We start from the raw sequence: 13,332 nt of genomic DNA on the forward strand, positions 1-13,332 counted from the left end.
ATTTTTAAAATATATTTTTCCTGTGCCCAGATTGAGTAAGATAGCCCAAGCCCAGTTTTGTCCAAATTTCTGTGAGGTTCAAAACAGAATTGAAATATAGATTAACCGTATCGAAGCTATTGGAGAAAGGAATCCAAATCAAGTTTCATTTCAAAAGCGTTTTGATATTGTTTTCATACCAAACCCGCCGGAAGCGAACCAACCCGCTTTTCTGAATGCATGGATGGACCGGCATGTGGTGGTTGCAAAGCTTGTTTAACTCGTTTTAACGATATTCTAAATCCGATCCATCTCATACGACCAATATATTAAACCGGCATTTGTGCCGGTACAGTATATGAGCTAATCAGTAGATGTATATGAGCTAATCAGTAGATGTAATGTGATGTGTATATGAGCTATATCAAATACTGGGGAAGTCTCATTTACTCCACCGTTAATGTATTTGTTATTGAGAAAATAATATAATCATTTTTAGGTATGTGCGTTTTTGCCTCAATCCAAAGTACCTACTTAAACCTGAACCGGAAAAACCGAAACCGAATCCGAACTGTTATACAAAAATATCTTTATGGGATTTATGAGCTTATTACTTTGGTGTTTGGTTATAATCCGAATCGAACCGAAATCCAAACTAGGATCCGAAGATATCCGAAATTAGTTAAATATGTTAATGTTTTTATATATTTTAAGATGATTTAGATATTTTAGAGTATTCAAAATATTTTTTAGTTTATTTTAACTGTTATTTTAAATATGTTTTAGTTAATTTAGATAGTTTAACTAATTTTTAATTAGATTTGTAAACAATTTATATATTTTGAACAAAATTTGTCAGTTTTTGAGATTTAAAAATAGATTTTTGGACGATTTTGAATATTGGTTACATCCGATCCGAACCGAATCCGAAAGGAACCAAAGCGAATCTGATCCGATAATTAGTAAAATCCGAATGGTACTTATGAGCATAACACGAAAATCCAAATCATCCGGACCGAAACCGAACGGTCCACCGAACGCTATGCCTAATCATTTTATTATCGCGCTAACCTTTTTACAATTCCTATGAATTTCGCAAACAAAAATATTCCTCTTCATATACAAAGACTAAAATTACAATATCGCAAAGACACATAACAACAAAGAAATCTTCTTAACCGGAGTACTAATCATATTAAGAGGATGTAATGCCATGTGTATGTGGCTATGTGCATGTCTGTGTCAAAATGTGGGGTATTAGTACTAAACAATGGGAAAGTATTCTTAATGTGCATTTATTCTACCATTAACGTATTGAGAAAATAATTTATCATTTTCCTAACGCGCTAACCTTTTAGTTATGAATTTTCGTAAACAAAAGTATTTCATATACAAAGAGTCAAAGACCATGAATATATCGCAAAACAGACAAAACAACAAAGAATAGTAATATCCTGAACCGGATAACAAAACCGATCAATATCTACTAATCACATAACAAATTTTGAATAAACCGGCCGTTTAAATTAAGTCTCATGGTGCAACTCATCACACCAATTTTCCATTTTCTCCTTCCCATCACTCTAATCCTTCCCCTAACCTCAGCAACACTTGTCAGTTCCAAAAACCCAGACCTCAAATCCGAATCCAAACCCCTCGTATTCAATAACCGAAACGAACCGATCTCAGCCTCAATCCCGGTTACTCTAACCGTCTTATGAGCCTCTACCCGTCTCCCGCCAATCGTCGTCTCTCCCACAACTCCATGATCAGCGTAAACAATTCTCAACGAACTATCCTCGAACTCGAAAGCTCCAAAGTTCGAATTTCGAATCGAGATATCGCTCACTAGCGTCGCGTTGAAGTAAGGGCTCGATGAGTTGCCGCTGAATAGGAGATCTCTTGTGGATATAGATACGGTCTCGATCTCTGGTTTTAAGATATGGAGAAAGATTATGGAGAGGATGAGGCAGACTGCGAAGACGATGACGATGATTGTTAAGGAGTAGACGAGACAGTTTCCTGGAGGATCTTCTGTTTTCCGACGCCAGATTTTTGGTCCGTTCTGTTGTTCTTCGTCGCTCCGGCCGTAAATTTCCGTCGGTGCTAACGTCATACGATCTTCATCAGCCATTTTTTTATTGGTGTTGTGATCAGAGGAGGAAGAAGAAGAAGAGAGGAGTTAATGGGGGAAGTGTGTGGTTAGTTTGGTTCATTTTGGCGGTTAAAAGAGGGATTTTAGTGGGCTTTGGTGGGACACGTGGCGAGATCGTGATGGGTTAAGAAGATTCCTCATATAATATTACGCGGTATTTTGGGTGAACGTGCTATTTCCCCATGATAACTATCGTATAGCATCAGATATCCACCAAACTATGACCTCGTACTAAATATCCATGAATTGAATATTGAAAACGTATTTTCCCCCGAATTAAAAGTTAAAATTTTATTTCTCCCCAAACCGATAGTTTCAAATTTAATTATACATGAACTATGGTTTAAATCGGTTTACAGTTTACCCAACAATATTAACCAGTTAAACCATTTTTAAAAAAAATTTATTAAACCAAATTTGTTGAACCAAAAAAAGAAATAATTAAACCAGACCCGTGATCCATTGCTCTCTTCTTCTTAACCCGACAACAACCCTTACCTCTCTCTCTCTCTCTCTACAATCTCGCAGATTACTCCACTGCAATAGCCCAACAGCTCAAACACACACAGCTCCATTAAACCTGTTCAGAGGCGCTCTCTCCGACTCAGCTGCATCCGCTGAACAAGCTCCGTTTAAACCCGATCTAAAATGCTCTTTCTGCCTCCTCTGCATCCGCCGTCGTAGAATCATCCTTTCTACGGAGACATGCTCTCTCCGTCTCCTCTTTGCAACCTGTTTGTCTTCACATTTCGTCATAGAAACAAACTGGAAAAAAAAATGCTGACTTGATTTTAGATTCTAAGAATATATCACATTTCTGTTTCTCTGCACAAACCAGACTCCAAGTTTATCAATTCTGACGCTTAACTATTCATCAAAAAAGTTCATCATCTTCAATGGTAAAGTTTCATACTTTGCGAGGATGAATAAACAAACAAGCTGGATAATCCTCACCTAGTGATCACACAAATCCGAAGAATTAATGATGAAACCATTCTTCAAATAATTTGCGATTATTTACAAAACTTGTCTTATAGATCATAACTACATTAAATAAAAAGCTTGAAGCTGCATAATCCCCAACCAATTAAAAAGATCCGTTCCAAACTTTACATATTATAAGGATTCAATTTCTCCACGTAAAGATGATGGTGGTGGTGCTCCGGAAGGAAAATAATTTTTGGAGGTGAGATGTTGAAGAGAAGGAGACGATGATGGTGAAGGAGGAGGAGGAGGTGCCATCATCTCTCGCTAGTTTTTTTCTCGGGTTAAGAAGAAGAGTGCAATGGGTCACGGGTCTGGTTTAATTATTTCTTTTTTTTTTAGTTCAACAAATTTGGTTTAATTAAAATTAGAATTTTTTTTGGTTTAACTGGTTAATATTGTTGGGTAAACTGTAAACCGATTTAAACCATAGTTCATGTATAAATAAATTTGAAACTATCGGTTTAGGGAGAAATAAGATTGTAACTTTTAATTCGGGGAGAAATACGTTTTTAATATACAATACGAGGTCATAGTTTGGTGGATATCTGATGCTATACGATAGTTATCATGGGGAAATAGCACGTTCACTAAATGCCTGCGAAAATATTGAGTTTTCGCTAAATGCTCTATTCATATGATCTTTACTATTGTTTTAAAATTTTTACTCACATTCTATATTTTCATTAATGTATATTAAACTCTATTTCCTTGTACATGTGCATCGTTTTAATTTTTTTATCTATTAATTTAGTAAAACTCACAATACTCTCTAAATTGGTGGACTAACCACTATAAAATCGTTATTCTCTAGATAAACGTAGATAGCAAAGGTTCCAAACTTCTTTGAACTTCATCATATGTTAGTGCAGTATTCAACCATGCATTAAAACATTATTTTCATATTTTCAAATTTTTCTCGAAATTTATATGTTAAATCCTACGAAAATATTAAGTTTTTCTGTAAATGCTCTATACATTGAAGTCTATGATATTTAGTGTTGTTTTAAAATTTCTAGACACATTGTACATTTGTATTAATGTATATTAAACTCTCTTTCATGGTACATGTACATCATTTTAATTTTTTATCAATTAATTTAGTAAAACTCACAATACTCCCTAAATTGGTGGATTAACCACTATAAAATCGCTATTCTCTAGATAAATGGAGACAATTTTTTTTTGTCGACAACATTACAGACTCATATTGACTCTGTAAACCACACCGGGAGATATTGATCCATGTGAACGACGAAAGACGTTTGTTTCCTGACACTGCGTGCTAGGTTATCCGCCTTTGTATTTTGCGTTCTTGGTACATGTATGATCTCTGATCGTGTGAAGCTCTCTTTCAGACTCTTGATATCTTCCAAATAACTTGCAAAAGCTGGCCACTCTTCTGGTTCTGAAACCATCTTCACCAATTGAAAACAATCCGTTGCAAACTTAACCTGGAATTGACGTAAATTCTTCATACATACCATTGCCCATAGTAGCGCCTCCATCTCTGCATGCAAGGGAGTTAAAGAAGCCCTTACATTCCTGGCTCCCATTAGACCTTCAAAACCTTCTAAAGTACTGAACCAACCCTGACCAGAGAACATATCCCCCTCTTTCCATGATCCATCTGTAAAACACCATCTTCCAGGAATTGACGGCAGAGATGCCTGAACCTGTGTTCCCGTGTTCTTGTCCTTCAAAATATGTGCCTCTGCCCAGAGTGTGGATTCCGTTTCTGCCAACTTAAGAGTGTCCCTAGGGTCCATATCCAGATTACTAAAAACCTTATTATTTCTTTCTTTCCAAATGTACCAAAATATCCAAGCAAAGTGATGATCCTCCATCGGTGGAGCAACTCTCCAGAAAAGGTGATCCATGTTTGTAAATATAGAGCTTGTTGGGAAAATAATTAGATTTGTTGGTATCTTTGACAGTGCCCAAACCTGAATTGCTGGAGGACACTAAAAAAACACATGGTTAATCGACTCCTCATCCGCTCCACATCTTGCACAACATATATCTCCTTGGATCCCTCGCGCCTGCAAATTCTTCTTAACTGCAACACACCCTAAAACCAATTGCCAAAGAAAATGTTTTATTTTTGGTGGGCACCTTAGTTTCCAACAAAATGCCTTCAAAACATCAACTGTAGCTCCAATTAATACTGGTGATCTTTCCCTATCCGGGTAAATCTTCTCTACTTGATATTGATTTAACCGTAAATTTCCTATTATTTGTGAAATGCCATCCTTTCCTATCAACCATCTGGTTTCTGCTCAGTGGTATGCTCTCTATGATTTTACATCCTCTTTGAACTTCATAATATGTTAGTGCATGATGCTATTATGCATTAAAATAGTATTGTCATATTTTCTGATTTTTTTCAAAATCTATGTGTTACCTAACCCCTGCAAAAATATTGAATTTTTCGGTAAATGCTCTCTATATTTTCGGAAAAATGAATATTTTATTTTTAAATGAATATTTTTACTTTTCACTTAATTACATTTACGGATTTTTTATTAGTTTGCTTTTTCACTTCATTTATTGTTGCATGAGATATATATGTAACGTTAATTGTTCTTCACGTGTTTTCCCTTCCATATTTTACAGTTCTATGTCATGCTGGATGGTTACATTATTAATATATACTATACTTTTATTAATGTTTTTTTAGAAAAGACATGCAACTGTGACTAATGTTTTCTCGAGATTAATCAAAGTAACTTCAATTTAATAACATTTTATATTTTTTTTTGTAAAAGCATTTAATGTATTATTGGTAGTATTATTTCATTTCATGCGAGATATAATATCTAATGATATTATTTAATATTTTATTAAATGTTCAGCACAACAACAAGTGCCACCAACACAGTCTCCCCTTATCGGACCCTTTTTGGTATAACAAAACGGCGTACACACTCCTTTGTCGTCACATGGACCATAGCATAGATTATATGCTTTTTTTACTCCGAAATCTTTTCGAATAATAAGAAATAATAAAATATTAAAATTATGCAGGAATGAAGACTTTAGCATAACTAAAAATTAAATTTTAATGTAGTACCTGAAACAATATCGGTGCAGCGAACAATTGACGTCGCGAAAAAAATAGTGAAAACAAATGCGATTAATATATATTTTTTGGAGAGAATCATTTTGTAGGATGTTTTATAAATTGTTTGAGAGTTCTATTATATTTTAGATTGATATATATATATATATATATACACATATAAACATAAACTTGCATTAATTATATTTTTGTAAATAAAATCTTTCAATTAATTTTCTGAGATTATAGTCAAAGTAATATAAAAGTGCATGGTTCATTTACCTAAGCATATAAACACAAACTTGCATTAATTATATTTTCGTAAGGAAATCTTTCAATTAATTTTATGAGATTATAGTCAAAATAATATAAAAGTGCATGATTCATTTACCTAAGCATATAAATTAAACTTGCATTATTTATATTTTTGTAAGAAAATCTTTCAATTAATTTTCTGAGATTATAGTCAAAATAATATAAAAGTGCATGATTCATTTACCTAAGCATATCAATCTACATAAAAACATAAACTTGTGTTAATTATATTTTTCTAAAGAAACTTTTTCAATTAATTTTTGAAGATTATAATCAAAATAATATAAAAGTGCATGATTCATTTACCTAAGCATATAAACATAAACTTGCATTAATTATATTTTTGTAAGGAAAATCTTTCAATTAATTTTCTGAGATTATATTCAAAATAATATAAAAGTGTATGATTGATTTACCTCAGAAAAAAATGAATATTTTCACTTAATTACATTTACATTCACTTATTAGTTTTCTTTTTTCACTTCATTTATTTTTGTATGAGACATATATATGTAACGTTAATTTTGCATGTTCTTTGTGTGTTTTCCCTTCCACATATATATATATCATTCTTTTTTTTTGGTAAACTTTTATATATCATTCTTGTCATCTTACAATTTTTTATTTTCTTTTGACTTCATGAAATCTCTCTCACATATATATATCCATTGATTATCAATACTTATAATAACATTAAACTTTAATAAACTTTATTTACATCATTGTTTCTCTCGATCTACTCACTCAAATCCATAAAAATAGTTGTAATTAAAAATACAAAAGGTCATTCTGTGTTTTGAGATTTGTCTGAAGGAATGGAGGAAAGCCCTATTTTTTTTTCTCCTAGGAAGACGACGCTTACGAAACTAAAAAAAACAATAGATTTCAATTGGGTCTTTTCTTTGATTTTTATGATGAAGCCCATTAGATATTAACCTATACTCGTTATTAAACAGTTTTAAACATAATTTTTTTTTAATACATAGAAATTTAGTGGGATCCACATGCTGAGGTGGATAGGCTGAGAATTGAGTAAAAACTCATCTATTATAATATATACTATATCGCATTTCGCTACGTTCTTCATCGATGCGAGAGCCGAGATATCCGTTGCCGAGAGTCGTTTTAGACTTTACATTGCAGCAGACGTCCTGTGTCTACTGCACAGACAGCCCACGCCGGCCAAAATCACCCGAACAGTCCACGGAATGGGTCAGCATGCTGAGTCCAAGAACAGGTTTCGAGAGTGTTTTCCAAAAAGAATTCTTGCGATCAATTTAGTATCATCTATGCATTGTCTACTCTCGAATATATAAATATATATATTTTAAAACAATTAAAACTTGTTTCCAATTTATGTAAAGAATATTATTTTTTTGAATGAGTAAAGATTTAAGGATGATTATTGTTTTAAGAACAATAACTTGTTATTCCTGAACAATTAAATATTTTAATATTTAGTGGTATAGTTTAAACTTGGGTCTCTAGTCAAAAAACAAAACTTGTTTCCAATTTATGTAAATAATATTATTTTTTTGAATGAGCAAAGATTTAAGGATGATTATTGGCAAATAAATGTTTGAGATTTTTTTTTTTTTGAGATTCTACTGCTATAATAGTTTAAGGGTTTTTGAAAAATTACTAATTAATTGTTATTGATTAGAAGATTTTCAAATTTCATCAAATTTTTTTATTTATTTATGATAATAGTTTTTCATTCTATTTTAACAAAATTTAACGTTATTAAAATATAATTTACTTTTTTTATTCATAAGATTCAACTTTCAAAATATTTTGGCAATTAAAATAATTGATGTAAGATTTGAATTCCGCTATGTAATTTGTTATTTGAATATCACAACAACAAATTACATAGCGGTAGAGTTTAGGATTTTTTAGCTTTCAGTTTTGAGATTATTTTTTAGTGTTTAGGGTTGGAAGAGTTTTAGGGTTAGATGGGATTTATGGTTAGGTCTATGTAGGGTTTTAAGGTTAGGTTTAGGCAGGGTTTAGGGTTAGCTTGGTTTAGGTTAGGTAGGGTTTAGGGTTAGAAAGGGTTAGGGTTAGGCAGGGTTTAGGGTTAGGCAGGGTTTAGGGTAAGTAGGGTTTAGGGTTAGGTATGGTTTAGGGTTAGTAGGGTTTAGGGTTAGGTAGGGTTTAGGGTTGGTAGTGTTTAGGGTTAGGTTTAGGGTTACGTAGGGTTTAGGGTTAGGTAGGGTTCAGGGTTAGGTAGGGTTTAGGGTAGGTAGGATTTAGGGTTAGGTAGGGTTTAGGGTTAGTAGGGTTTAGGGGTTTAGGGTTAGAAATTTTTTAGGGTTAGGTAGGGTTTAGGTTAGGTAGTGTTTAGGTTAGGTAGGGTTTAGGGTTAATAGGGTTTAGGGTTAGGGTTAGGTAGGGTTTAGAATTAGGTAGGGTTAGCAGGGTTTAGGGTTAGAAAAGGTTTAGGGTTAGTAGGGTTTAGGGTTTGTAGGATTTAGGGCTAGAAATGGTTTAGGGTTAGGTAGGGTTTAGGGTTAGGGAGGGTTTGAAGGGGTTTAGGGTTAGGTAGGGTTTAGGGTTAGGTAGGGTTTAGGGTTAGGTAGGGTTTAAGGTCAGTATAGTTTAGGGTTATGTAGGGTTTAGGGCTAGAAAGGGTTTAGGGTTAGGTAGGGTTTAGGTTAGGTAGGGTTAGTAGGGTTTAGAGTTAAGTAGTGTTAGGGTTAGGTAGGGTTTAGGTAGGGTTTAGGGTTAGGGTTAGGGTTAGGTTTTAGGTAGAGTTTTATGGTTAGGTAGGGTTTAGGGTTTGGTAGGGTTCAGGGTGAAATAGGGATTAGGGTTAGGTAGGGTTTACGTTTAGGGTTAGGTAGGTTTACGGTTAGATAGGTTTAGGGTTTAGGTAGTAGGAAGGGTTTAGGGATTAGGGTTAGGTTTATGTAGGGTTTAGAGTTAGGTAGGATTTAGGGTTTAGATAGTAGGAAAGGTTTAGCGTTTGGTTTAGGTTGGGTTTAGGGTTTGGTTTATAATAATGCTTAGGATTATAGGGTTTAGGGTCTGTTTGTTTTTTTGTTTATGCATTTAGTGCTGAGTTTTTTGGATAAAATTTTATATTAATATTATTGATTCATAATTTTTCTTAAAATTTTAAAAAATTCAACGTGATTTTTAATGTTCTTAAAACAAAGTATGTATTTCTTATTAAGTTTTTTGTGACAATAAATTGAATATATCTTAGATTACAAATCATAAATATTCTCAGTTTTGTACATTTTGTTCTTCAAGTTATTGTTACTCTTTTTTCCTTTTACATATTTCTCTTAATATTTATGTATGCATCCATAGATATTTACTTTCATAAAGTTTTTGGTGTATGTTTAAAAATAAAAATTTGTAAAGGTTTTTAAATCATATTAATATAATATTCAACACACTACTGTTGACTATTTATATACTTAAAATTCTCAAGTAGGTAATTGCAAATTTACTGAACTCATAGATTCGTTGCGACTTTTTAAATTATCACAGGATGAGGTACATATGGTAAAGATTGCTTTGATGATAATATATCATCCATATCGTAATGTGTGTTTTTTTGTTTTATCTACTATGTATTAAGAAATAATTAACACATTCAATAATATTAAAAAGTAAAACGCCCTGTCAATTGTTCATAGTATAGGCCCAAAGTTAAACTCAAGTCGAGCCAAAGAAATAAAACCCAGAGACACGTGTCGGCTTGTGAGAGAGTGACTTTCCACGTGGATAGCTTATGAGAGACGCAAACATATTTATATATATATAGATTAATTTCTAAAATAAATTTTAAAATAACTTAATATTATATTTTTTATTATATAATTAAAAATTATTTGATTAATATTTAATTATATAATTTATGTTTTTAACATTTTACTAAAATACTTTTTCAAATAACAATACAATATATATATAGAAATTATCTTTTTTAATTATAATTTTTAGATTTTGGATAATTCAATATTCTATTTTTAATTATATAATTAATCATTTTATTTAATTAATATTTAGTTATAGTATTTATGTTTTTAAATTTTTACTTAAAGACTTTTTCAGATAACAATATAATATATAGAGATGTTATCTCTTTTTTAAATTATATTTTCAGATTTTGGATAATTCTTACTCTTCTTAATATTAATCAATTATCTAATCAAAATCAACTAAAATTTCGTTTTTATTTTTTAATTTATTTATACATTTTATTCATTAAGTGTTAAACAATATTAACCACTCTAACTTTCATCGTGAGAGCTCCATTGCGAAAATTTACTTTGCAAATAATATTTTTTTAATTATAAAATTAAAAAAATTGTTTGACTGATATTTAATTATATAATTTATGTTTTTAACGTTTTACTAAAATACTTTTTCAGATAACAATACAATATATATAGAAATTATCTTTTTAATTATATTTTAAGATTTTGGATAATTCAGTATTCTATTTTTAATTATATAATTATTAATTTTATTTAATTAATATTTATTTATAGAATTTATGTTTTTAATTTTTTACTTAAAGACTTTTTCAGATAGCAATACAATATATACATAAATTATCTCTTTTTTAAATGATATTTTCAGATTTTGGATAATTCTAACTATTTTTAATATTAATCAATTATCTAATCAAAATCAATTAAAATTTCGTTTTTATTTTTTAATTTATTTATACATTTTATTCATTAAGGGTATAAACGATATTAACCACTCTAACTTTCAACGTGAGAGCTACATTGCGAAAATTTACTTCGCAAATAATAGTATAGATATTTACTATACTTTTATTAATGTTTTTTTAGAAAAGACATGCAACTTTGACTAATGTTTTCTTGAGGTTAATCAAAGTAACTTCAATTTGATAACATTTTATATTTTTTTTGTAAAAGCATTTTATGTATTATTGGTAATATTATTTCATTTCATACAAGATATAATATCTAATGATATTATTTAATATTTTATTTAGTGTTCATCACAACAACAAAGGCCAAGATAACCTTTTCGTTTGCCAGCACAGTCTCCCCTTATCAGACCTTTTTTGGTATGACAATACGGCTCACACACTCCTTTGTCGTCACATGGACCATAGCACATATTATACTTTACTCCGAAATCTATTCGAATAGTAAGAAATAATAAAATATTAAAATTATGCAGGAATGAAGAATTTAGCATAACTAAAAATTAAATTTTAATGCAGTACCTGAAACAATATCGGTGCAGCGAACAATTGACGTCGCCAAAAAAAGAGTGAAAACAAATGCGATTAATATATATTTTTTGGAGAGACTCATTTTGTAGGATGTTTTATAAATTGTTTGAGAGTTTTATTATATTTTAGATTGATATATATATATATATATATATATATATATATATATATATATATATAAACATAAACTTGCATTAATTATATTTATGTAAAGAAAATCTTTCAATTAATTTTCTAAGATTATAGTCAAAATAATATAAAAGTGCATGATTCATTTACCTAAGCATATAAACTTGCATTAATTATATTTTTGTAAGGAAATCTTTCAATTAATTTTATGAGATTATAGTCAAAATAATATAAGAGTGCATGATTCATTTACCTAAGCATATAAACATAAACTTCCATTAATTATATTTTTGTAAGAAAATCTTTCAATTAATTTTCTGAGATTATAGTCAAAATAATATAAAAGTGCATGATTCATTTACCTAAGCATATCAATCTACGTAAAAACATAAACTTGTGTTAATTATATTTTCGAAAGAAAATATTACAATTAATTTTCTGAGATTATAGTCAAAATAATATAAAAGTGCATAATTCATTGACCTAAGCATATAAACATAAACTTGCATTAGTTATACTAGAGGTACAGCCTCCGCGCAAGCGCGGGGCCGGGTACATTATAGAAGGCGTTGTATAGTTTTGTGTACGGGATTTTGTCGTTTTATTTTTTAACTTTTGTTTTTCCATATTGTATATAATGGTGATGAATGGAATAGTGGAAAACACACAAATTGATTATGTTGATATCAGAATAACCGGTGATTTCTTATATGTTGATATTTTATATCTTATCTTCGTAATAAATTGATTTATCATTAGCGTTTTCGGTGTTTTCATGTTCAACGGATGAGGTTTATTGGGTTGGTTAGTGTCTACTGACATAGTTGCTAGTATATTATTTAAAATAGTGTAACAAGAAAGATTTAAATCATGTTTTAAAAAGTGAGAGAACTATATGAGCAATAATTTAATTTTAAAATTTTCCCCTAATTAATTTAAAAGGGAAAATTGTAATAAACTATTTTTCTCAAAATTTTATAATTCTAAAAAATTTAAATTAATATAAATTCCAAATCAGGTTTTAGCTATTTTACTGGACTTTGTTAAAAATGAGTTATGGTGGAGAAATAAAGTACAACAAATCAAATTATAGTGTTAAATAGCATCTATCTTATTAAAACTCAAGTACAAAATTGGAGTGTTTGGAGACTTGAATAGGACTTTTAAAAATTTGGAGTGTTTGGAAACATGTATTGCAGTCTTTTAAAAAAAAATATTTTTGTTTGAAAACAAGGATAGTAGTATTAAGAAAAAAAGTAATGGGCTTATGTTTTTTTTTTAAAATTGAAAGTTATCTAGGCCACTTTTAAAATATACCAAAATGGGTCAATCTAATTCCCTAAAATTTTTTTTTCTAAACTAACCATAAAACAAAATTTAAACTTTATATACATATTTCAAATCAAAATAATAATTCAAATTTGATTTATATCAAAAATTGATTCAAAAATATACATATATTCAAAAATGGATTTTTAC

At 30.2% G+C, this 13,332-nt stretch overlaps 1 protein-coding gene and 2 long non-coding RNA genes across 3 annotated transcripts; all 3 read right to left on the reverse strand.

Annotated features, from left to right (window-relative positions):
* Positions 1 to 1,344: 1,344 nt before the first annotated feature.
* On the reverse strand, positions 1,345 to 3,845 carry LOC125577828 (late embryogenesis abundant protein At1g64065-like). The gene is made up of 2 exons (XM_048739748.1): positions 3,089 to 3,845; positions 1,345 to 2,899 (listed from the first exon to the last, which is right to left on the reverse strand). Exon 2 carries the CDS (start codon positions 2,111 to 2,113, stop codon positions 1,466 to 1,468), a length of 648 nt encoding a protein of 215 aa, XP_048595705.1. The 5' UTR covers positions 2,114 to 2,899; positions 3,089 to 3,845; the 3' UTR covers positions 1,345 to 1,465.
* A 2,025-nt stretch (positions 3,846 to 5,870) lies between these two features.
* On the reverse strand, positions 5,871 to 8,564 carry LOC111200496. The gene is made up of 2 exons (XR_002654152.2): positions 6,192 to 8,564; positions 5,871 to 6,102 (listed from the first exon to the last, which is right to left on the reverse strand). It is a non-coding gene; the product is annotated as an uncharacterized LOC111200496 (long non-coding RNA).
* Positions 8,565 to 11,254: 2,690 nt separating this feature from the next.
* On the reverse strand, positions 11,255 to 11,854 carry LOC106364240. The gene is made up of 2 exons (XR_001273146.3): positions 11,716 to 11,854; positions 11,255 to 11,626 (listed from the first exon to the last, which is right to left on the reverse strand). It is a non-coding gene; the product is annotated as an uncharacterized LOC106364240 (long non-coding RNA).
* Between the last annotated feature and the right edge of the window lie 1,478 nt (positions 11,855 to 13,332).

This window comes from Brassica napus, chromosome A9, assembly GCF_020379485.1.
Source record: "Brassica napus cultivar Da-Ae chromosome A9, Da-Ae, whole genome shotgun sequence".
Classification (NCBI taxonomy): domain Eukaryota; kingdom Viridiplantae; phylum Streptophyta; class Magnoliopsida; order Brassicales; family Brassicaceae; genus Brassica; species Brassica napus.